The sequence below is a fragment of the Rhinoraja longicauda genome, chromosome 14 (genome assembly GCF_053455715.1).
Source record: "Rhinoraja longicauda isolate Sanriku21f chromosome 14, sRhiLon1.1, whole genome shotgun sequence".
NCBI classification, from domain to species: domain Eukaryota; kingdom Metazoa; phylum Chordata; class Chondrichthyes; order Rajiformes; family Arhynchobatidae; genus Rhinoraja; species Rhinoraja longicauda.
The window spans coordinates 51,554,157-51,579,205 of record NC_135966.1 but is presented as its reverse complement, the minus strand read 5'-3'; the positions used below and the strand labels follow the sequence as shown (position 1 = coordinate 51,579,205).

The following is a 25,049-nucleotide window of genomic DNA, read 5'->3' as shown; positions in this document are numbered from 1 at the left end:
ACCCAGGTCTCCGGTGCTGTGAGGCAGCAACTCTACCATCCGTGCCACTGTGCTGCCCTTGTTAGGCAAATAGAAACTGAAATTGCTGGAAACATTCGGATGGTCAGGCAGAATCTGTGAAAGAGAGAAAGTGTTAATATTTCAGGTTGAAGACTGCTTGTCACTGGGAAAAAAGAGGTTGTGGGGAAAGTGGGGGGAAATGAATAGCAGCAGTGAAATACATCTGATAGGGTGGGAGGTCTAATGAGCATTTCATTTTATTTCACTTAGCTGAAAGTTTGACTAACAACATTTAAAAGACATTTAGACAGGCACATGGAGAGGAAAGGTTTCGAGGGCTACTCGACTGAGGTGGACCCGTTGGGTCCAAATCGCTCCAGCGGGTCTCTCCTGGGGCAACCCTTCCCCAACTGACGATCCTGCAGGCCTGGCAACCCTCTGCGACTGACGAAGCCCGTTGCCAGGTGGGGAGAGGGGGCCACTCACCTCGGCCCGTGCCGCCAACGCTGCAGCCAGAGCGAGCCATGGACCCAAAGCCTCTCCTGCAGCACCGTGGTGACGGCCATCTTGTTGAACCCACTGCCGCTGCACTGCACCACGGGTGGAAGGTCAGGTGCGGGGCACGCTGGGACGGGCGTTGGTCCACCCGGCGGGGGGGGGGGGGGGGAGTGCATCTATTAAAGTTAGCGGCTCAGCAGCCCGCTCCCCCTCATTGGCCCCAAACCTCTCCGGCATTGGTCCAGCACCCTCTCCTCCCCCACTCCCCCCTCACCCACTCCATCCCCCCTCAACCTCCCTTATCCCCCCCTCTCCTCACCCCCTCCCCCACTCCACCCCTCCTCTCCTCACCCCCCTCCCCCCCTCACCCAACATCCCCCCTCAACCGCCCTTATCCCCTCCCCCCCGCCCCCTCACCCAATCACCCAACTCCATCCCCCCTCAACCCCCCTTATCCCCCCTCTCCTCACACCCCCTCCCTCCCCCCCTCACCCAACTCCATCCCCCCTCAACCCCCCTTATCCCCCTCTCCTCACCCCCCTCCCTCCCCCCCTCACCCAACTCCACCCCCCCTCAACCCCCCCTCTCCTCACTCCCCTCCCTCACCCACTCACTCAATTCCATCCCCCCTCAAAACCCCTTATCCCCGCCCCCCTCACCCACTCACCCAACTCCATCTCCCCTCAACCCCCCTTATCTCCCCCCTTCCCCCTCCCCCGCCCCCCTTACCCACTCAACTACTCTATCCCCCTCACGTGACTGGAAGCGAGCTGCGGCTCACTGCCATTTGCACCATCGCAGATGTCGGAAACGCAGCTCGTCCTCCCGGCAGGGGAGTTGGGGGGGAGTAGGTGAGTGGGTGAGGGAGGGGGATGAAGGAGGAGAAGGTTAGCGATTAGGAGGGGTTGAGGGGGGAAGAAGTGGGTGAGCAGGAGGGAAGGGAGATGGGGAGTTTAGGGGGGACGGAGTGGCCTACAGACCCCCCCTTCATTGCCTGCCACTCCCGTCACTCTGGCAGGTCCCGCCCCCGCCGGTCATCGTGGGCCCCCCTCCTTCATTGGGCATCACTCCACTCGGGTGGGTGCCATTGTGGCGTCACATGCTGAACATGGCGAGCACCACTGACAACATCTGAGCTTAGGATCGAATCTGGGTTTCTTGCAATATGATACCACAGCTCTACCAGCTGTGCCATTGTACTGCCCCTTGTGCTCAATGGTAAGAGTCATTGGAAATACGACAAACCTTCTTATTCTTCCAGGGAAGTAGAGGCGCTGGTGGGGTTTATTGGCTGTGGCGTCAATGTTGGACCAGGACAAATTGTTGGTGATATTTCCACAGAGGAACTTGAAGCTCACAACAATCTCCACTCAGCACCATTGACACAGTCTGGCACGTACACCCCTCCATTTCCTGAAGTTATGACCAACTCCTTCGTCTTGCTGACATTGAGAGGTTGTTGCCTTGCCACCATGCTACAACACTCTCTACCTCCTCCCTGCACTCCATCTCAGCTCTGTTTGAGATGCCCCCCCCCCCCCCAACAGTGGTGTCATTTACAAACTTGTAAATGAAGCTACAGCAGAATTTGACTGCTGTACTGAGTGTACAGGCAGTAAATTGAGTATAATGAGTATATACAAATGAATGAATGAATGAATGAATGAATGAATAAGTTTATTGGCAAGAATGTGCATATACAAGGAATGTGCCTTGGTGCTCCGCTCACAAATGACAACACAAACATACAGTAACAATTAAGAATAATGCATAACCACATCAAAACAATAAGGATACACCATTACGGTCTAAACATGTGGGTAAAAATATACCAGAGCGAAAAAGAGACAACAGACTTTGGTTATTGAGTAGAACTACTTCTTGTGGAAGGAAAAAAGCTGTTTTTATGTCTGGCTGTGGCTGCTTTGACAGTCCGGAGTCGCCTTCCAGAGGGAAGTGCTTCAAAGAGTTTGTGGCCAGGGTGAGAGGGGTCAGAGATGATCTTGCCCACTCGCTTCCTGGCCCTTGCAGTGTACAGTTTGTCAATGGGGGGAAGGTTGCAGCCAACAACCTTCTCAGCTCTGCGAACGATGCGTTGCAGCCTCCGGATGTCGTGCTTGGTGGCTGAGCCAAACCAGACCATGATGGAGAAGGTGAGGACAGACTCAATGATGGCAGTATAGAATTGGACCATCATTGCCTGTGGCAGATTGTGTTTCCTCAGTTGCCGCAGGAAGTACATCCTCTGTTGGGCCTTTTTGACTGTGGAGTTGATGGTGGCCCCCCATTTAAGGTCCCTGGAGATGATGGTTCCAAGGAACTTAAATGACTCCACAGATGTGACTGTGATGTTGTTGATGGTGAGTGGGGGGAGGGGAGGGGGATCTCTTCGAAAGTCTACAATTAGTTCCACTGACTTAAGAGCATTGAGCTCCAGGTTGTTGCGATGGCACCAGGATGCCAGCTGTGTCACTTCCCATCTGTAGGCAGATTCCTCCCCATCCTGGATCAGTCCAATCAGGGTAGTGTCATCCGCAAACTTGAGGAGCTTGACAGAGGAGTCTGTGGAGGTGCAGTCGTTGGTGTAGAGAGAGTAAAGGAGAGGGGAGGGGAGAGTACGCAGCCTATGCTGAGGGTCTGCGGGTCCGAGATGTGCTTTCCCAGCCTCACATGCTGCTTCCTGTCTGTCAGGAAGTTGATGATCCACTGACAGACGGGTTCAGGCACAGTCAGCTGTCTTGCTCCTCTAGTATCTTTGGTTTACAGTGAGTGCAGTGGGTTGAGAAGGCGGGTGCGGGTCAATGATGTGAGCTGAGTGTTTGCAGCAGTGTGGGCGGGGCCGCGGTGTGGGGGGTGGGGCCGCGGTATGGGGGCGGGGCCGCTGTGGGGGCGGGGCCGCTGTGGGGGCGGGGCCGCTGTGGGGGGCAGGGCCGCGATGTGGGGGCGGGGCCGCGGTATGGGGGCGGGGCCGCGATGTGGGGGCGGGGCCGCGATGTAGGGGCGGGGCCGCTGTGGGGGGCGGGGCCGCTGTGGGGGGCGGGGCCGCGGTGTGGGGGGCGGGGCCGCGATGTGGGGGCGGGGCCGCGATGTAGGGGCGGGGCCGCGATGTGGGGGCGGGGCTGCGGTGGGCCTTTCACGGCGGCATGGCCGCTTCGCATTGTTGCATCAGGTGTGAGGGAGGCCCGTCATTGGTTCAGTGGGGCAGGGGAACGAGGTGACGTGGTGACAGCAGCGGCCGACAAGTCAGCGGCCGCGACAGGTACAGGAACAGCTCAGCGACCGGTACAGGTACAGGTACAGGTACAGGTACAGCGCCGACACTAGTCCCAGCTGAGCGGCCGGGGCCGCGACCAGCACAGCACAGCACAGCACAGCGCACTACAGCACAGCGCCTTATCCCAACACCGCGGCCGGGACCAGAACCAGAACCAGAACCAGTCCAGCGCCTATACCAGTCCTAGCACCGGGACCAGCGAGCGAGCGGGCGGCCGGCGGGGCGAGTCCACGGAGAGACAGACGGTGTTCCCTGTACCGGGGGGCAGCCTCAATAAGAGAATTAGATGTGAGTCCGGGAGTGTGGGCATCCGGGGCGCTGAGTGAGAGGGGTAGCTTGGACTGGAGTGGGTGCAGTGGTAGAGGGTGCCTGTACTTGGAGAGGTACAGGTAGCTTGGACTGGAGTGGGTGCAGTGGTAGAAGGTGCCTGTACTTGGAGAGGTACAGGTAGCTTGGACTGGAGTGGGTGCAGTGGTAGAGGGTGCCTGTACTTGGAGAGGTACAGGTAGCTTGGACTGGAGTGGGTGCAGTGGTAGAAGGTGCCTGTACTTGGAGAGGTACAGGTAGCTTGGACTGGAGTGGGTGCAGTGGTAGAAGGTGCCTGTACTTGGAGAGGTACAGGTAGCTTGGACTGGAGTGGGTGCAGTGGTAGAAGGTGCCTGTACTTGGAGAGGTACAGGTAGCTTGGACTGGAGTGGGTGCAGTGGTAGAAGGTGCCTGTACTTGGAGTGGTAGCTTGGACTGGAGTGGGTGCAGTGGTAGAGGTTGCCTGTATTTGGAGAGGTACAGGTAACTTGGACTGGAGTGGGTGCAGTGGCAGAGGGTGCCTGTCTGTGCATGGAGAGGTAGCCTGGACTGGAGTGGGTGCAATGGCAGAGGGTGCCTGTCTGTGCATGGAGAGGTAGCTTGGACTGGAGTGGGTGCAGTGGCAGAGGTTGCCTGTATTTGGAGAGGTACAGGTAGCTTGGACTGGAGTGGGTGCAGTGGCAGAGGTTGCCTGTATTTGGAGAGGTACAGGTAACTTGGACTGGAGTGGTCGGGGTTGTCACTGGAGGGACTGGTGGTCTGGAGCTGTGAATGCATGTGATGTCCCAGTCTTGTCAAAGTTTCTGATCTAACCAGGTTAAAATGTATTGGTTACTTTTGTAAAATTAAGTTTAAATTTCTAATTTAAAGTGTTAAATTATTTATTTTGGGTGATGTTCAAAAAGTAAACAAGTGAGAGTAGCAGAGCTGCGATCTGGTCTTTTTTAAACAGATGACGATGGGCTAATAAACTGGCCTGGACATGGCAATGTAGAACTGCCATTTTTCAAGGAAAGTGTATTATTAATTGTACAGCGTTTAGGTTTTGCAGTGAGGCATGCATGGCCTTGGTCATAGTGTCTGGTAATTGCTGTTGTGAGCCCACTTGAGTGGCGTTTTCATTCCAGAACATCCCAGTGCTTGACTGAAGAAGAGTCTCGACCCAAAACGTCACCCATTCCTTCTCTCCAGAGATGCTGCCTGACCCACTGAGTTACTCCAGCATTTTGTGTCTACCTTTGATTTAAACCAGCATCTGCAGTTATTTTTTCTACACATCCCAGTGCTTTCTTGTCAAACACTGAAGTGCAATAACTTGCCAGGGTGACCAAATTGGGCATAAGAAGATCCCATAAGTAATACTGTAATTAGATAACATTTTGATCTTTGAGGGATAAATATTGACTGTCCCACTAGAAAAAACAACTTTGAACACTGCCAATGAATCATCGTTGTATAATTAAGAGGGCAAGGCAGCAGATTGCAGCTCTCCTTCAGCATATTATTCTAGTAGCAGATATTAAGCTGCTGAAGAGTGGCATAATATTTTGATGGAGCATATATTAGATTGGGAAATTTCTGTTACTGCTCACTCTACTCTACATTATTGCGATGTTTCTGTATATTGAAATCAAAACTTTTGCAAATAAAAAAATTATGAAAGGAACTGTACAAGCTAGATGCAGGAAAAATGTTCCCAATATTGGTGGAGTCCAGAACCAGGGGCCACAGTCTAAGAATAAAGGGGAGGCCATTTGAAACTGAGGTGAGGAAGAACTTTTTCACCCAGAGAGTTGAGTGTGGAATTCTCTGCCACAGAAGGCAGTGGAGCCCAATTCGCTGGATGAATTTAGGATAGAGTTGGATGGAGCTCTGGGGGCTAGTGGAATCAAGGGATATGGGGAGAAGGCAGGCACTGTTTACTGATTGTAGATGATCGGCCATGGTCACGATGGATGGCTTGAAGGACTGTGAGGCCTCTTCGTTCATCTATTTTCTATGTGTCTATGAACATTTATAAATTAGTCTCCAGTTGTCTGGTTGCAAATCGCAGTGCCTTTCAATAGATTGCTAATTCCAAGATTTCCCAAATAGTATTTTAATTGTAATATTAAATAGATAAGTTAGATCAACACACTGCATAGACACAAAGCATTCTGTTATTATCTCAATACGGAAACTGATGAGCCATAAATGCTGGCCTTTCCAGTGATGCATTCTCTGTTTGAATTATTAAAGTGAATATTTGGCTAATAATTACTTTTGCTTTTCACATAACGACTGGCCCTCTGCTAAGACCATTGATTATAAGGTTACTATAAAATACAAAGAGTTCAGAAGAAAAGTGGTCACTAGAGCGGTAGACCAAAAGCCAGAACGTCTGAGGAATTAATTTAAAAATAAAAAATGCAATCGGTAAATATGGCCATACAATGTTAGATTAGAAAGTCCTATCCAGGAAGTCCTACTGTAGTTGGGGAGGTCCTCCTGCAGTTGTACAAGGCCTTGGTGAGAACGCACCTGGAGTATTGTGTGCAATTTTGGTCTCCTGATTTGAGGAAGGACATTATTGCTATTGAGGACGTGCAGTGTAAGTTCACCAGGTTAATTCTCGGGGTGGCGGGCTGACATATGAAAAAATGGGTCGACTGGGCTTGTATTCACTGGAAGTTCGATCCCCCTCTCATTCACTGGATGAGAGGGGATCTTATTGAAACATATAAAATTCTGAAAGGATTGGACAGGCCAGATGCAGGAAAAATGTTCCTGATGTTGGGGGAGTCCAGAACCAGGGGTCACTGTTTAAGAATAAGAGGTAGGCCATTTAGGACTGAGATGGGGACATTTTTTTTCACCCAGAGAGTTGTGAATCTGTGGAATTCTTTGCCACAGAAGGCAGTAGAGGCCAATTGACTGGATGTTTTCAAGAGAGTTAGATTTTGCTCTTGGGACTAAAATAATCAAGGGATATGGGGAAAAAGAAGGAACGGGGTACTGATTATAAATGATCAGCTCGAAGGGACGAATGGCCTACTCCTGCACCTATTTTTCTATGTTTCTATGTAGTCAATGTAATGTTCACTGCAATCTTTGCCTTGTCTGCTACGTGTGTGCCTTTGGAGCCCACAATTTTATGGTGGTCCTGTAATTTGGCGTAGTGGGTCACTTGGGTATGTCACCAAATTCCTGGGGCATCAACGGATGAACACAGATACCAGTTTTGCCAAGCTGAATGCAAAAAAATCTTGTAAGATTAATGTGGCAGCTGATGAAAATTGTATGGATGTAGAGTACAGGTTTTGATAACAGTTTTTGGAGTTCTGTATTTGTACACATTCACAACGCTGCACTCTTTGCATCTTAGATTGTGGAAGTTCTGACAATGGAACCTTTGCCTTTCAACCTGGTGTTGATGCTGATTTCTGTACAGTGTCTCACGTCCAGTTGGAGTGAGGACAGCCAACCACCGGTGAGTTGTTGCAGAAGGGGATAGTACATTTTGGTAATGTACTTCTATAAATTTCTGAAGCAGTGACTTTCAACCTTCAATTTTATTCCAGTTTATTTGAATATCCAAGGAGAGTCAGTACGTTCATTAGTAGGTCACTGTCGTATTCCTAAATTTACTTTCCCACGTCTGTATAATTTGCTTTCTACAAAGAAGTTGCTCTTATACTGCTGGATCTTGAGATAGAATGTGGAAACAGGCCCTTCGACTCGCCGAGTCCAGCCGACCATCGATCACCCACACACTAGCTCTATGTTATCCCACTTTCACATCCCACACGCTAGGGACAATTTACAGAAGCCAATTAACCTACAAATCTGCACGTCTTTGGAATGTGGGAGGAAACCAGAGCAGTTTTAAATACTTGGGAGTCCGCATCACAGAGGATCTGACGTGGGCAACGCACATTGCCGCACTGGTGGGTAAGGCTAAGCAGCGCCTTTACCACCTTAGACAACTGAGGAAATTCAGAGTGTCTCTGAGGATCCTTCATTGCTTCTACTCTGGGGCTGTAGAGAGCATCCTGTCCGGCAACATTACAGTCTGGTTTGGGAACAGCTCTGCCCAGGACAGGATGGCCCTGCAGAGAGTAGTGCGTTCGGCAGAAGGCACCATGGGAACTACACTCATCCCCCTGCAGGACCTATACATCAGGAGGTGCAGATCCAGAGCAAGCAAGATCATGAGGGACCCCTGCCACCCCAGTAACGGACTGTTCCAGATGCTACGGTCAGGCAAATGCCTCCGCTGTCACGCTGCGAAAACGGAGAGGATGAGACGGAGTTTCTTCCCACAGGCCATCAGGACTGTCAACTTTTATAACCCCAGACTAAATTTTTGTCGACACTAATAGTAACTTATTAACTTTATTTATATGCTGTAACTAATTCTTTTTTGTGCACAACCCGCAGGCATTGCCACTTTCATTTCACTGCACATCGTGTATGTGTATGTGACAAATAAATTTGACTTGACTTGACACCCAGAGAAAACCTATGCAGTCACAGGGAGAAAGTACAAACTCTGCAAAGACAGCACCCGTAGTCAGGATTGAACCTGGGTCCTTCAGGGAGCTGATTGTCTTTTGTTCTGTGCTACAATTTTATAAAGAGCTGCTGAATTGAGATGAAAACCTGAAGGTGTATCAGGGTCAGAATGCAAGGCAAACCTGCAAATGTAACAAGTTGAGTGATGTCCATTCCGCAAGAACACTTAGCAATTGAAGGCAAGCATGTGACTGAGAAATGGCTCTCTGTATATTGAAATCCAGTGAAAGTTGCTCAGCCTAGTTTAGTTAAGCTATCTTGACACTATTCAGCAAGTATTATCAAACTCTTGAACGATTGAAAATTAAAAAAATCTAATGCATTCTGTCCTTGTCTCTAGAATACGTCTGCTCTTACTGTTGTGGAACGGACAGAAGAAAATGTTGGAAAAGTAGAGGAAGCAACAGTGGAGGATGACTTGGACCCTGAAGACATGGAGGTCTTTTATCCAACTAATGAATGGCAAATAGTTAAACCAGGTAACACCGTCCTTGCGTATCTGAGTGAGACTGTGATGTATCAGGAGGAGCAATATTGGTTGCTATCATAACTTGTTATCTTAAATTCTGCACATCGCTACAGTGATGCAGCAGGTGGAGCATGACCTCGGTTGCTGTCTGCGTGGAGTTCACACATTCTTCTTGTGACCGTGTGGGTTTCCGCTGGGTACTCTGGTTTTCTCCCCATCCCAAAGACGTGTGGATTCAGAGGTTAATTAGCCTCTGTAAATTGCCTATGTTGTGCGGGGAGTGAATGTGAGAAATGAGATAACATAAAAGTAGTGACCAGGTGGTCGATGGTCAGCATGGTCTCGGTGGACCAAAGAGCCTGTTTCTAAGCTATATCCTTTTTGCCCTTACTTGCTGTACCTCTTTCATCAAGGCAAGGAAATGCCACTCATTCAGCAAGTAAATCCTGTCCACTCTAATCTGTCAACTTTCCCAATACTTTGGCAAATGGTTTTACTGTTTTTCTATTTGTGCAGGTCAAGCAATTCCGGCAGAGCTACATGTTCGGTTAAATTTGGAGACTGGAATAAATGAAGCAAAAATCACGGACGATGAAAGTGGAAATAGTGCACTGAAGCACTGGAAACAGGGAACAAGGTATCCTGAGTGTTAAATATCTGTTGCAGTATAAAATTGAAGCCTGATCCTGAATTGACTTTCATGCAAAAAAAAACACTGCTGGTGTAACATTGTGGGTCGGGCAGCATCTCAGTAGAACAGGGATAAATGGTGTTTTGGGTCAGGACCCTTCTTGTATGTGAAGGGTTAGAAGAATCCCGACCGAAAACATCACGTATCCATGTTCTCCAAAGATGTTGCTTGACCTGTTGAGTTACTCCAACAATTTGTCTTTTTTTTTAAATTGGCCTCTGCAGTTCCTTGGATGTACATTTGATTTACATGCAATTGTTCCCTGCCAGGCACTGGCTGCTGAATGGGGGCTAGTGGGATGTGGGGAAGGGGGCAAAGTGGTGAGGAGGTGAGGCACTGCAGGAGCTTCTGGAGGGAGGTGTGCATGTATATTTAAAAAATGTGGAGGAACTGTCAGTGAAGAATTCTCAGGGTGACCACTAAGCTGATCCTTCCTTTCATTGTCCTGGAGATGAAGGTTGGGTCTCTGTCACCCTCCTTTGGCAAGTACTTGGAGTCAGTTGCCCCATGCATTGGACATCTTGTGATTGAGACCTAACCCCCAACTCTAGGGCAATAAAAAGGGATGATTGGAAGACCTTTGTCGTTATAATTTTTTACCAGACAGTGGGAGAATTTTAGCTATGGATCCTGTAACACACCTGTTTTGTATATACGTTTACAATTTGTACAAAGTGAGTAACTTCTCTTTTTGGTGTCAACATTTGTTGTTGCACTTGTAATCCCACTTGCTATCCATGCATGTCGGTCTCTTTCTGGTGCAGTGTCAATATACTTTGTCATTTGCCTTTGTCAATATACTTTGCCATTCATGTACACTTGATGGACATTCCTCATTATTAAACTGAACAAAGTGGTAACTTTATTTGTTGATGAATGGGCATTCTGACCTACGTCAAGGCTGAGGACACAACTTTTCTAGTCTTTGACCCAACTCAATATATATTTGGGTCCCATCAAGCTTGGGTTGGGTACCAGGTTTTATTGGGTTGGTTACACTGACAGAAAGATCTTGTGCTGAAAGATTTGTGGATCTTTGGTATGTGTGTATACGTAATGTATTATTTATTTGCTTATTCTCCGATCCACAATCTAGTTATTTTTTGGTAGGATGATTGGGGGGGAGGAGGGGAGGGGACAAAGTGGTGAATGAGGCTGATGACATTTTGTGAAATCGGCTCCAAATTCACACCCTGACTACAGGAATTCAGTGTTACATTTCTCAATATATAAGAAGACATGATTAGGAGTCCTGATCATTGATTTGCTTCTTCCCTTTTAGGCAGGGAATGGTAAATACAAACTCCAAATCTTTCACAGCTGAGGAACTGAAAACGTCCTTGAAATTTATTAAACAAGACGGCAACATAGAGATGGAGGTAATGTTGTTTATAAAGGAATCACTTTGAATGTTGAAAAATGCCTCCTGTTTGCAGAAGTTCTTAAGAAATGATTTGCCTGATAATGGAACTGCTGTATAATTCTGCACGCTACACGAATCCACTCACTCCGCAACAACCCGGACTTAATCATCAAACCCGCTGACAATGGAGGTGCTGTGGTAGTCTGGCGTGCTGACCTCTACCGGACCGAGGCCAGACGACAACTCTCAGACACCTCTTCCTACCTATCCCTGGACCATGACCTCACCGACGAACACCAGACCTTTATCATCAGCACCATCACGGACCTCACCATTTCCGGCGATCTACCCTCCAATGTCTCCAAACTCATAGTTCCCCAGCCCCGCACGGCCCGATTCTACCTCCTACCCAAAATCCATAAACAGAACTGTCCCGGCAGACCCATTGTCTCTGCCTGCTCATGTCCCACCGAACCTATTTCCATCTACCTCGACTCCATCCCATCCCCCCTGCTTAAATCCCTCCCCACCTACGTCCAAGACACCTCACATGCTCTCCATCTCCTCGATAACTTCCGGTTCCCAGGCCCCCACTCCCTCATCTTTACCATGGATGTCCAGTCACTCTACACTTCCATCCCCCACAAGGATGGTCTCAAAGCCCTCCGTTTCTTCCTCGACCGTAGAACCAGCCAATCCCCATCGACCAACACTCTCCTCCGCCTAGCAGAGCTGGTTCTTACCCTCAACAACTTCTCCTTTGACTCCTCCCACTTCCTGCAAACCAGAGGCGTAGCTATGGGCACTCGCATGGACCCTAGCTACGCCTGCCTCTTTGTCGGGTACGTCGAACAATCCCTGTTCCGGGCGAACACCGGCCCCATCCCCGAACTCTACCTCCGCTACATCGACGACTGCATTGGTGCTACCTCTTGTACCCATGCAGAACTCACTGACTTCATACACTTCACCTTCAATTTCCATCCTGCCCTTAAATATACCTGGACTATCTCCGACATCTCCCTCCCGTTTCTGGACCTCACCATCTCCATCACAGGAGACATACTAGTGACGGACATTTACTATAAACCCACTGACTCGCACAGCTACCTGGACTACACTTCTTCCCACCCTGTCTCCTGCAAAAAGTCTATCCCCTACTCCCAATTCCTCCGTATACGCCGCATCTGCGCCCGGGATGAGGTGTTTCACACTAGGGCTCCGTAACTCCCTGGTCCACTCGTCCCTTCCTACCCAAACCACCTCAACCCCGGCCACTTTCCCCTGCAACCGCACGAGATGCAACACCTGTCCCTTTACCTCCCCCCTCAACTCCATCCAAGGTTCCAAACAGTCTTTCCAGGTGAGACAAAGGTTCACCTGCACCTCCTCCAGCCTCATCTATTGCATCCGCTGCTCTAGATGTCAACTTATTTACATCGGCGAAACCAAGCGCAGGCTCGGCGATCGCTTCGCTGAACACCTGCGCTCGGTCCGCATTGACCAAACCGATCTCCCGATGGCTGAGCACTTCAACTCCCCCTCCCATTCCCAGTCTGACCTTTCTGTCATGGGCCTCCTCCAGTGCCATAGTGAGGCCCACCGGAAATTGGAGGAACAGCACCTCATATTTCGCCTGGGCAGTTTGCAGCCCAGTGGTATGAACATCGACTTCTCCAACTTTAGATAGTTCCTCTGTCCCTCTCTTCCCCTCCTCCTTCCCAGATCTCCCTCTATCTCTGCCTCCACCTATATCCTTCCTTTGTCCCACCCCCCTGACATCAGTCTGAAGAAGGGTCTCGACCCGAAACGTCACCCATTCCTTCTCTCCCGAGATGCTGCCTGACCTGCTGAGTTACTCCAGCATTTTGTGAATAAATACCTTCGATTTGTACCAGCATCTGCAGTTATTTGCTTATATTTAAGATTTCTAACGTTGCCCGGAACTCTCAAAGTACACAGATTTTAAATAGCTATCTCCAATAATATTTTACCATGAAATGCACATCTAGTACTACAGGTAAAAAAACATCACACTATTGATTTTTGAAGTGAATTCACTTTCAATGCAAACATCATACTATTGAAAGTGAATTCGCTTCAAAAATTGTTTACTGGCTCCAAAGGATTGAGATATGCTGTGGCTGTGTAAGAAGTTATATAAATACATGTGGAAATGAGGAACTGCAGATGCTGGTTTATACCAAAGATATACTCAGTGCGGGAGTAACTCAGCAGGTCAAGCAGCATCTCTGGAGAGAAAGCATGGGTGACATTTGGGTCGGGACCCTTCTTCAGACTAAAATCTGAGAAGAAGGGTACCGACCTAAAATGGTCCCGACCCCATCCTTTTTCTCCAGAGATGCTGCTTGACCTGCTGAGACACTTTGTGTCTTTCTTTTATATAAATACATGTTTTTCTTGTTCCCTCCTCCTCCTGAGAAGAGAAAAGGTATTAATGTTCAACCTTTCATCCAATGGGAGCTTTTCTTGCTTTTATGTTGCTTATCTCCAGCATGTCTCATATTTCGCTTTGGTCCATAATCACTGATATTTCAAAATGAAAATGTATGCCCAGTGCTGTCTGTGATTTGCTGCTAAGCATGGTTACCCAACAGGGTGCTTATTCACAATAACAGCATCATCCAACCAAGAATGCAATTATCATATCTAATTCTTGGGCTGAGAGTCAAATTATTTCCAAGGGAATGAAATTACTTTTATTTTAAACTTCATATGAACCAGCTGGTTAAAGTTAAATAAAAATCTGTTTTGTGATTTGCTCCATCTTCTGGTGCAATTGTACCAGAGAATCATTTCCAGTTTTTTTTGGGGGGGATTTGCACTGCACCTTCTCCCCATCACAAAAGAAAATAAAATATAATAGGAGATAGAAACCTTGGAACGCACAGAATAATTCAAGGATTAGTCTTGATGTTGTACTGAATCGTCTTGACTGACCTCATTTCCAGAGATTATTCCAAGGACAACAGGTTTGTAGGTTGATTAACTTCTGTAATTTTCCCCTGATACCTGTCTTGTGTAGGGTGCAAAAGTGGGATAACACCAAACTAGTGTAGAGGTGATCAGCATGGACTTGGAGGGCCGAAGGGCTTTTTTTCCATACTGTATCTCAAATCTAAAATTTAGCTTTATTGTCAATGTTGATTCCAAAAGATCTGTTAAACCTTGTTTGAAGTGTCCCCACCTGCTTAATAGAATTTGGGTTAAACAGAACTTTACCTGAAAAATGAGAGTATGAAGGATTATGTTGCATGTGTCTACAAAGGAACTTGAGGTGGAAATAATGTAATGGATCAAAGTCCCTTCTACACCGAGAACTTGTGGTATAGAAATTAGAATTCTACATTTAATTATAGAGTCAGAGCACAGAAATTGGCCCTCTGGCCCAACTATAGACAATAGGTGTAGGAGTAGGCCATTCAGCCCTTCGAACTGGCACCACCATTCACTGTGATCATGGCTGATCATCCACAATCACAACTCATCTTTATATTTATAATAATAATATAGCAAGCCTAACAATATAGAAAGTCCCAAGTACATCACAGGAGCAATTTCGGACCAAGTCAACAATGACCTTGAGAATGCTTAGTGATAAGAGGTTTAGAGAGGGAATTGCAGAGGTTCGAATGCCAAAATTATCAACCTTTGCCTTTTTTGTTTATTTTCATTCAGGGCCACCAGGAGAAGGTGAGGAAGGGCTTCCGTCCAATAAATGAGCTGAAGAAAGATTTGGAAGCAATGAACATAAAGATAGAGACTGACATGGAAATAATTGATAAACTTGTTGGCAAATTCAACAGTACCAGTGCAACACTGGAGATGAAGATTGGAGCACTTTACGACCTGGAATATTATGTCCATCAGGTACCGACAATGTTTCTTTTGCGTGTGAGCTGGCAATTGGTGATGAGGCCTAATCACTATTATGAAGATACAAGGTCACACATTTCTCACGCCATCTTTCCCCCAAACCCCCCTTCCTTTCCCTGTCCCCTTCTACCTACACCCCTCTCTCTGGATTTTCATTCACTCCTTTACTCTCCTTATCGGATGCCCTTTTGTCATTTTCATCTCTGGCCGATGTCACTTATTCTACTCATCTGCCAATCAATCCCCCTCGCCTTTATTCATCTACCATTTTCCAGGATTTGTCACGTACTCCCCCACCCCCACCTCTCTTCTCTAGCTTGCTCCCTCCTAGTACAACCAGTCTGAAGAAGCGTCCCGACTCGAAACATCACCTATCCATTTCCCCCACAGGTGCTGTTTAACCTGCTGAGTTACTCCAGCACGTTGTATTTGTTCATAACTCTTCTTGCACTTGTTCCCAGGTGGACAATGCCAGGCACTTGATGTCCACTGGAGGGATGCAACTTGTGATCAATGCCTTAAATGCCAGTGAGCCTTTGATTCAGGAACATGCTGCCTTTGTCCTGGGATCCACACTTTCTGGGTAACAACTTGTTTAGTTCTCCTTGTGCTGGGAGAGGGGTGTTGGGTACAACGCACAAAGAATGTAACTGAGGATGTAGGGGTTATGTCTGACTTGTAAATTGCTTGCTGCTGACGTCAGCATAATGGTTTATCCCCACCAACCAAGCAGCAAGCCATCTGCACACGGTTAGACATATTGGTTTATTTCCCATTTTCAGCTAATCTTTGTGCTACAAATTGTTGAAAGCTGATGGAACATTGGGGACTTTTAGCAAATGAAGAAATCAATTCCCTATCTCCTGAACCAATGGTGGGAAAAAAAAATGTGTGATGGAAATGGGGCAAATTAGAATTGGTTTCAGAAATAGATACACAAATTGGATCGATATATAGAAAATGGAATGTAAATGTCTAAGATCTTAAGTCTTTGTGAACTACAGTTTCAACTGTTTTCTTCCTGGACCACCATGATTTAGTGGCTTGGAAAAACACACATCTCCTCATCTATAAGGGTCCTTGCAATGTTAAACACGACCCATAAGTTTGTGAGACATTGTTTGCTTTAACAGCTCAAATGCGGCACTTTAATGGGATCCATAGGGAAGCCAATGACAAAGAATCTACTAAGCATCTCTTCCACATCACATATTGGCATATAAAAAACACAATTTGGACACTTAAATCATTGGTAAATTGCCAGTACATTGTCAGCCATGACAATAAATTCCAGCAGGAGAACAAGTGCTCTTTGGAGAAATCTGCTCGGGATGGCTCGAGTCTTGATCTCCATATTATGATCAGTTCTCTCGCCAGTTGACTGTCAATGCTAGGAGTCATTGAGATATGCTGGCAATGTGGGTATTAATACGAATTAGGTTGGCCTTAGTTTCAATAGTCATCTGGGTTTGTTTTTTTAATGGGAATTTACAGGAGCATAACGTTTTGAGTTACAATGTTGTGGGTTCAAGTACCACTCCAGAGTTCTGAGGACTTGAGGGACAGCACGGTGGTGCAGCGGTAGAGTTGCTACCAGAGACACGGGTTCCAATGTGACTACGGGTGCTGTCTGTACGGAGTTTGTACATTCTCCCCGTGACCTGCGTGGGTTTTCTCCCACGATCTTTGGTTTTTTCCCACACTCCAAAGACGTACAGGTCTATAGGTTAATTGGCTTGGTATAAATGTAAAATTGCCCCTAGTGTGTGTAGGATAGTTTTAATGTGCGGGGATCACTGGACGGTGCGGACTCGGTGGGCTGAGAGGCCTATTTCCGCGCTGTATCTCTAAACTTTAAAAAACCTTAAACTAAACTTGATTGGAGCTGGCATTTGATCAGCACAAACAAACTACCGCACTGATAATCGTGTAATTTTTTTATGGGATATTAAAACAGTGGAATACAAAGACTACATGTTACCATTTGCAGAAGAACAGATGAGTTCCTGTTATTGCCTTGGCCATTATTTTAACAATGTGAATAGAGATTTTTCCAGCTGTTATTTTTCCTGTTTGTGGAACCTCCCTGTGTGTAAATTAACTATCTACGTTTTAAAAGTGACTGCACTTCAGGCATAATTGCAAAGCATTTTGTGGAAACACAAGTGTGAAAAGTAGTATAAAATGAAATAGAGGCCTTCCAGATGAGATTTGTTCACTTATCCTCCAAACTCATGAGTTACTCCAATATGTTGTGTCTATCTTCATCTATACATTCAGTGATCTCTACATCGGCGAGACTAAGCATAGATGAGGTGACTTTCGCTGATAATTTGCTCTTTGTCTGCCAAGGTCTGCTGAAATACTAAGTTGCTAATCATTTTAACTGCGTTTCCCATTCCCGTACCAATCTTCCTGTCTTCTGCCACATCTACTGATTGAGGTCTGACACACAAAATGGAAGAACGTCACGTCTTCCACTTGGTTAGCCTACAACCCAACGATAAAAATACAAAATTCTCCAATTTCAAGTAAACTTTCTGACCCCACTTCTATTTCCACCACCTCTGTGTACATCTTTATCCCCTTATTCCATTCCTTCCTCCCCTCTGGTCATTTCCTACCTTCCCCCACTTCCCATTTATCTCACCTCTTTCCTCTCCTCCCTGTCCCCTTATACCCATATTCCTCCCTCCAGTTTTATGTTTAACTCGCCATCCTTCCTTATCTACACTCTTGGTCTTCATTTTACTTCTAGCCTTTGTTACCATCTCCATCCATTGGCCAGTCACCTCTTGCCTGTATCCACCTATCACGTCAGTTTTTGTCCCATCCCCCTTCACTCCATTAGACTGAAGGAAGCTCATGACCTGTAACGTCATCTGTCCACTTCCTTCTATAGATTTTGCCTAACCTGCCTAGTTCCCCCAGCACTTTGTGTTTTGCATGTAAATTAAAATGTTCCCTTGTTTTCTTATGAATTATTTAATTTCAATTTTTTTCCATGTGAAGCAGTTTGCCACTAATGTACTTCATAACTCTGCGATTGGTTCATAGGGTGCGATTACTATTAAAGAACACCAGAAAGTTGTTTGGAGTGTGGCAATGTTTGAAATGTCACTGCAATTTAAACTCTTTCATTTTGTCCCCTAGAAATCCACAAGTTCAAATTGCAGCAATGGAAGCTGGAGCTTTGCAAAAATTATTAGTGTTGTTGGCTACTGATCATCCTGTGGCTGTAAAGAAAAAGGTACGGATGAAAAATAAAACAAATCTGGGTCAGAGGGAGAAGCAAATTTCTGGAGGCAGTCAGTGCCAAAATAGAACCAAAATCATAAAATATTAGGGAAAAATCAGCTGGTCAAGCAGCATTTTCAACCTGAACATTTAACTTTCTCTTTTCATTCAAGTTGCCTGACCTTCTAAATTTTTCTTACATTTTCTGCATTTATTTCAGATTTTTCATTTAATTTTCAAAATAGTGAGCCGTTGTAATGGAAAAATTGCTTAATCTTGGCAACTAATTCGATGACAAATGTCAGTGAAGGTCACAAATAAATCTAACTTGTAAAACTGTTTATAGTTAAAGGTATATTTGAGCATCCTTCATGTCTGTACATTTTCATTATAGTAGGAGAAGGGCAGAAAAGATAATATTGGAAGTCATCCATAATTCCCCAAACAAATATAATTCTTGACTGTCATTGTAATGTTATACAAACAGGCTGTGCCCAGGCCATTGACATTCCTACATACAAATACCGATAATACTATTGAGTGCAAAAGTCTTCCAAAATGTGCTCAGTAGTGGGGTAATGGATTGCTATTGTAATGAGAAGCCCCTTTGACCAACAATATACCACAGGGTTTGGTGTGGGCTCCTTTGCTGTTTGCTACGTACGTTAACAACCTAACTTTGAATATAACACATGGATATTAGTGTTGTCGATAGCAAAAAGAGTAGTCAAGCTTCAGAATGATATTGATTGACTGAAGATGAACAGAGCAATGGCAGGTGGAATTTAATCCTGATGAATATAAGGCGGTACATTTTAGGGAGTCTAAGGGTAGGATGTATACAGCGACCACCTACTTAGCAGCGAGAGGCGGGGTTGCATTCCTAGAAAACAGACTGTATGACGATTTTCCATTGTGTGAAGTGCATCAAGAAATTCAATAAATGCCAGGAGCGTATTTTATTCTGCGTCTCCGATTTTGGTGTAGTAATTTGTGAATTCTGCACGGTTGCATTTCCATTATTCGAATGGCGTAATGCAGGAGTCGCCTATGGTATGAATTGTCAGGCCCTTGGGAAGATTGAGGAACAAATGGACTTTTGTGTACAAATTCAAACATCCCAGTAGGTGGCAGCAAGTGGAGTCAAGTTTATTCCCATCTGCACAAGTACAGTGAAGCCCAGGCATAAAGATCTTGCTTGCAGCAGCATCACAGGCACAGACTCGAACAACACAAATTATGCAAAAATTATACGAAAATTATACAAATTTTGCAAGACAGTAAAACAGAAGAATGTGCAAACTAATCCAGAATTTGTGCAAAACACAATTAGAAAATAAGACACAGAATGCTGAAGTAACTCTGCGGGAAAGGCAGCATCTCTGGAGAGAAGGAATGAGAGAAGAAAATAAGGCTATGATAATGCAAGTGGTTCCTGATGTTGAGGTAAGATTAAGGTTGGGCAGGTCAGTTCGAGAACTTTGTGGTTGTAGGAAAGTAGTTGTCCTGAATGTGGAAATATGGGTGTTATATTCAGGCTTAGATGGTGGGGATCTTTAATGACAAATACCACTGCCCTGAAGCAGCGCGTCATGTAGATGCTTTCAATGTGGGGAGCCCTATGGTGGTGATGAACCGGGCTGCGTCCATCACTCTCTGCAGCCTCTTGCATTGCGATAGACTGGTGAAGAAGACACATGAGATTCTTGCCATTCTAAGGCTGGGCATAGAATAAACGAGCAAGGAGGTCTTTGGGAAACTTTGTGAAACATTAAGTTTCATTTACAATATTGTGTGCATTTCTGATCGCCACAAAATAGGAAAGATGCAATTGCACTGGAAAAGACATAGAGATTCACCAGAATTTCCCCAGGAATGGGCATTCAATCATGAGGAGAAGCTGGATAGACTGAGTATCTCTTTCGTGGAGCAGAGGAGGCTGAGGCAGAAATTAGATATAACATGAGAGAGAGCCAAGAGTGCTTAATTGTCATGTGTACAGGAAACTGAACAACTAAATTCTGGCTTGCTGTAGCTTTACAGGCTCATTAACACAAATGTACAATAATCAATCATTTAATAAATCAATAATCAGTACTACTAGGCAATCACACCATAATAGTGCAAAACCAAACTCTGTAATGCAACTAATACTAACCAGGCTTGTACGCCTTCTACTATATATCTGTAAAGGTTTGACATAATTTTTCGCGACTACCGAATCTCCCCATTTATTCTATGGAAGTAGATGTATTATTGAATTGCTTTTTGTGATTGCTGAGATCACAATGTGCTGAGATATCTGGGAAGAAAATTCTTCTTGTGGCAAAGGTTTCTAAGACCTGAGGGCATGGGTTTAAGGTAAGGACTAACACATTTAGGAGGATCTGAGGAAGAGTTCTTTTCAACCAGATGGTGGTTGCAATCTGACACTGCTTGAAATGGAGGAGGCAGGTATTCAATATTTGAGCATCTGCACATACATTTGAATTACCAAGGCATAGTAAGCTTTGTCCAATGTACAAAGGTACCTGCATGGTCAGCATAGACATGTGTGCCAAAAGGCCTGTTTCTGTATGAATTTGAAATAATTCTGGCGTATCCACCCCGGTCCTCTGTTCCCCAATCATTTTATTTGTCTACTTCCTATTTAAATATCTACCATGATTTATCTTCTACAACTCCAGAAAAGATCATTCCAGAAATGCACCACCTTCTGTAAAAAAAATATTTTGTGCACCTCATTTTGAATTTATTCCCCCTTTAACTTACATTTTTGTACTTTTTAGTCTGACTCTTCCACTCAAAGTCTCAATCTATCCAGTCAAGCATTTTTTAATGATCTTGAATGTTTCAATAAGGTCTCACATTGTTCTTAAACTCTTTCAATGTCCGGTAAATTATTTGAAAGATTGTGACCATATTGAATATATATATATATATTAAGCTTGACCAAAGATTTTTAAATAGGATTTTCCACTTTTGTTTTCTATCCCTATTTACAATGAAGGCTGAAATTCCATTATCTTTTATATCTCCATTGCTTCAGCCCATCTGCTTATTTGGATGTTATAAATCTCTAAGCTGGTTTAAGAGATTTTAATTGTTAATTTCCTGCCTTTCACAGGCATGTTGGGGTTATTCTCAGATTTACGGCACCTTCGGGTTTTTGTCGCTTTTATACGTCAGGAAATATTTTAAATTGGTTGTTTATGATATTGTACGTACCCACAGAGAACTTTAATCAGTGATGAATTTTGCCCATCCACTCAATAGCATGTAGGACTTTTCTCCTTAATGGAATAAACTTTATAGTCGAGCCTTAGCTTCACTACAGTTTGTGATGTTTCCTATTTATGTGGTCATCATCATCATCATATATATACAGCCGGAAACAGGCCTTTTCGGCCCTCCAAGTCCGTGCCGCCCAGCGATCCCCGTACATTAACACTATCCTACACCCACTAGGGACAATTTTTACATTTACCCAGCCAATTAACCTACATACCTGTACGTCTTTGGAGTGTGGGAGGAAACCGAAGATCTCGGAGAAAACCCACGCAGGTCACGGGGAGAACGTACAAACTCCTTACAGTGCAGCACCCGTAGTCAGGATCGAACCTGAGTCTCCGGCGCTGCATTCGCTGTAAAGCAGCAACTCACCGCTGCGCTACCGTGCCGCCTGATGGAGCAATATATCCAGGCCGAAATGGGGAGAGGTACAATATCTTTAAACGATGCATTATTGGGAATATCTCCATTTATTCTCTCTTTTTCAGGCTCTTTTCGCATTGTCATCAATATTGCGCCACTTTCCCTTTGCACAGCAGCAGTTTCTGAAACTTGGAGGCCTGCAAGTTCTACGGCAACTTTTTCAAACAAGGGGAACTGAGTCCATGCATGTTCGAGTGATAACCCTGCTCTATGATATGGCCTTGGAGAAGGTGAGGAAACGGTCCGAAATGAAGACTTTGGTGTGAATGATCACTTTTGCCATGCCACCCTTGTGACCATTGCAGTCATACAACTTATATCTTTACTTTGTCCACAAGTTATTCTATCATAAGTAGAAATATTGACAGCTAAAGTAATCATGTGCTGATAACAGGCACTGGAGTTGGACTGTACCTGGGAGAATTTCCAAAGCACACATGAAATGCATGATTGGTGGTACTGAACGTCTGACTGCGGCAGTTGTTAAATATCTCAGCACAATTCCATGTCCCCCTCTGCACCTTTATGAATTGAGAAGTTAATTAATTGCAGCTGAATTCATTTTAGATGTTTTTGAAACTCTGTGGAATGGATTGTGCTGAAGTTAAGTGGATAATGATGCACGCGATTGTAGTGCTGGATAGATGTTTAGCTGGTGGTTCTAACGTGAAAGCAGTCCATCATGGGTGGCTGTTTATACTGGAGGTTTGAGCCCGTCTGCAGTCCCTACCTCACATTTGATTCCTGTATTACATGTATTTTCATATAGAGAGCAGAAATTTGAGATTGAAAAATAAGGCAGTAAATTCAGAGATTTGGATGTCAACTGGACGATTGTGTTATTTATTGAGTATTATTTGATCACTCACAGAAGCTCAACCAAGAAAATAAAGACAGCCGTGCAATGCACAAGGAGAAAAGCCGGCAGTATGATGAGATGAACTTGCTGCCACCCATGCTGGAACAGGGCTGGTGTGTACTGCTTCCAAGGCTCTTGACATCTACTGAACACGACACAAGAGAGAAGGTGTTCAAGACCATGAGTCTTATGATGGCTGCCTGCAGGAACCAGTACCAGGCTTTGCAGGGGCTTAGTGCTTCGCTAATTATGCTCCGATCTGAGTACGAGAACCTGGCTGCTGAAGAACTGAGAGAGGGGGAGCAGGATGGTTATTTCCTGGGACTTCTGAACTCTCTCAATAGCATAATTGAGCAACTGAGATGATTGGTATTGGAGGTGCTTCGAACTTGAACTTTTCAAAACCAAAAGCTATTGTGGCAATATTCTGAAAGATTTACTCCCTGCAGTATTGACCAAAATGAATATTGGATACCTGTCGGGATAATACTGCTGTGCCTTTGTACAGTTGGGTTTGTTATCTGTTGTGTGCCTGACTTTAAGAGATGAATGTATAATTTATGTGGTATTGTTGAGTAAATTAAGTATTTGACAATCCATTGATGTGAAGTTTTATACCTCACTTAAAATCTGATTTTTGACCCTCTACTCAATATAATGACAGAATCAGCAAAAGTAGTCTGCCAGATCTGAGTGCTATGGTTATCATCAGATCTGTACTGTTCACATTATCTATATTGGTTGGTAAAGGTTACTGAATGAAGTTGAATGTTACTTTTGTTCTGTTTTAAATGCTGACTGGTGTCTAATTTCAATTCAATACTGTGTATTAATGTCTGATCGGTTTCCGGAAAATAGCGTTTAAGAATATTTTAGACTTGGGCAAATTCTGCAATGTTAATAACATATAACATATAACATATAACAACTACAGTATGGAAACAGGCCTGTCCGGCCCTACCAGTCCACGCCGACCATTCTCCCTGACCTAGTCTCATCTACCTGCACTCAGACCATAACCCTCTAATCCCCTCTTATTCATATACCTATCCAATTTACTCTTAAATAATAAAATCGAGCCAGCCTCCACCACTTCCACCGGAAGCCCATTCCATACAGCCACCACCCTCTGAGTAAAGAAGTTCCCCCTCATGTTACCCCTAAACCTTTGTCCCTCAATTCTGAAGCTATGTCCCCTTGTTGGAATCTTCCCCACTCTCAAAGGGAAAAGCCTACCCACGTCAACTCTGTCCGTCCCTCTCAAAATTTTAAAAACCTCTATCAAGTCCCCCCTCAACCTTCTACGCTCCAAAGAATAAAGACCCAACCTGTTCAACCTCTCTCTGTAGCCTAAGTGCTGAAACCCAGGCAACATTCTAGTAAATCTCCTCTGTACCCTCTCCATTTTGTCGACATCCTTCCTATAATTTGGCGACCAGAACTGTACACCATACTCCAGATTCGGCCTCACCAATGCCCTGTACAATTTTAACATTACATCCCAACTTCTATACTCGATGCTCTGATTTATAAAGGCAAGCATACCAAACGCCTTCTTCACCACCCTATCCACATGAGATTCCACCTTCAGGGAACAATGCACAGTTATTCCCAGATCCCTCTGTTCCACTGCATTCCTCAATTCCCTACCATTTACCCTGTACGTCCTATTTTGATTTGTCCTACCAAAATACAGCACCTCACACTTATCAGCATTAAACTCCATCTGCCATCTTTCAGCCCACCCTTCCAAAAGGCCCAAGTCTCTCTGTAGACTTTGAAAATCTACCTCACTATCAACTACTCCACCTATCTTAGTATCATCTGCATATTTACTAATCCAATTTGCCACACCATCATCCAGATCATTAATGTAAATGACAAACAACAGTGGACCCAACACAGATCCTTGGCACTGGCCTCCAACCTGACATACAATTGTCAACTGTTACAATATGTACCTTTTAAAAAAAATCGCTTTCCCCAAGTTTGTTTCAAATGCCAAATGACTGAAATCTAATTTCCTCCACTGTCATAGCAATACAAATTGGATGCAACATCAGTTCAATTATTTTATATTCCACCCAAAAACATTTCAATCTGGTCAAAAGCATCATATGTAGTGGTTAATAACTTTCAGGTTGATATTTGAACAGGAGGGCATTTGTTTCAGCTGACCAAAAGAAG

At 45.1% G+C, this 25,049-nt stretch overlaps 1 protein-coding gene across 6 annotated transcripts; it reads left to right on the top strand.

Moving 5' to 3' along the window:
- Positions 1-3,622: 3,622 nt before the first annotated feature.
- sil1 (SIL1 nucleotide exchange factor) lies at positions 3,623-23,648 on the top strand. 6 transcript variants are annotated; one of them, XM_078411248.1, is made up of 10 exons: positions 3,623-3,798; positions 7,443-7,547; positions 8,973-9,111; positions 9,618-9,738; positions 11,075-11,171; positions 14,855-15,046; positions 15,514-15,635; positions 18,206-18,302; positions 22,069-22,233; positions 22,875-23,648. In XM_078411248.1, the coding sequence occupies exons 2-10, from the start codon at positions 7,461-7,463 to the stop codon at positions 23,226-23,228; spliced, it is 1,374 nt and encodes a 457-aa protein (XP_078267374.1). In that variant the 5' UTR covers positions 3,623-3,798; positions 7,443-7,460; the 3' UTR covers positions 23,229-23,648. The 6 variants fall into 6 exon arrangements, with proteins under 6 accessions (XP_078267374.1, XP_078267370.1, XP_078267372.1 ...); XM_078411244.1 differs by having other exon boundaries at positions 3,641-3,757; XM_078411246.1 differs by having other exon boundaries at positions 3,649-3,667.
- The last annotated feature ends 1,401 nt before the right edge of the window (positions 23,649-25,049 follow it).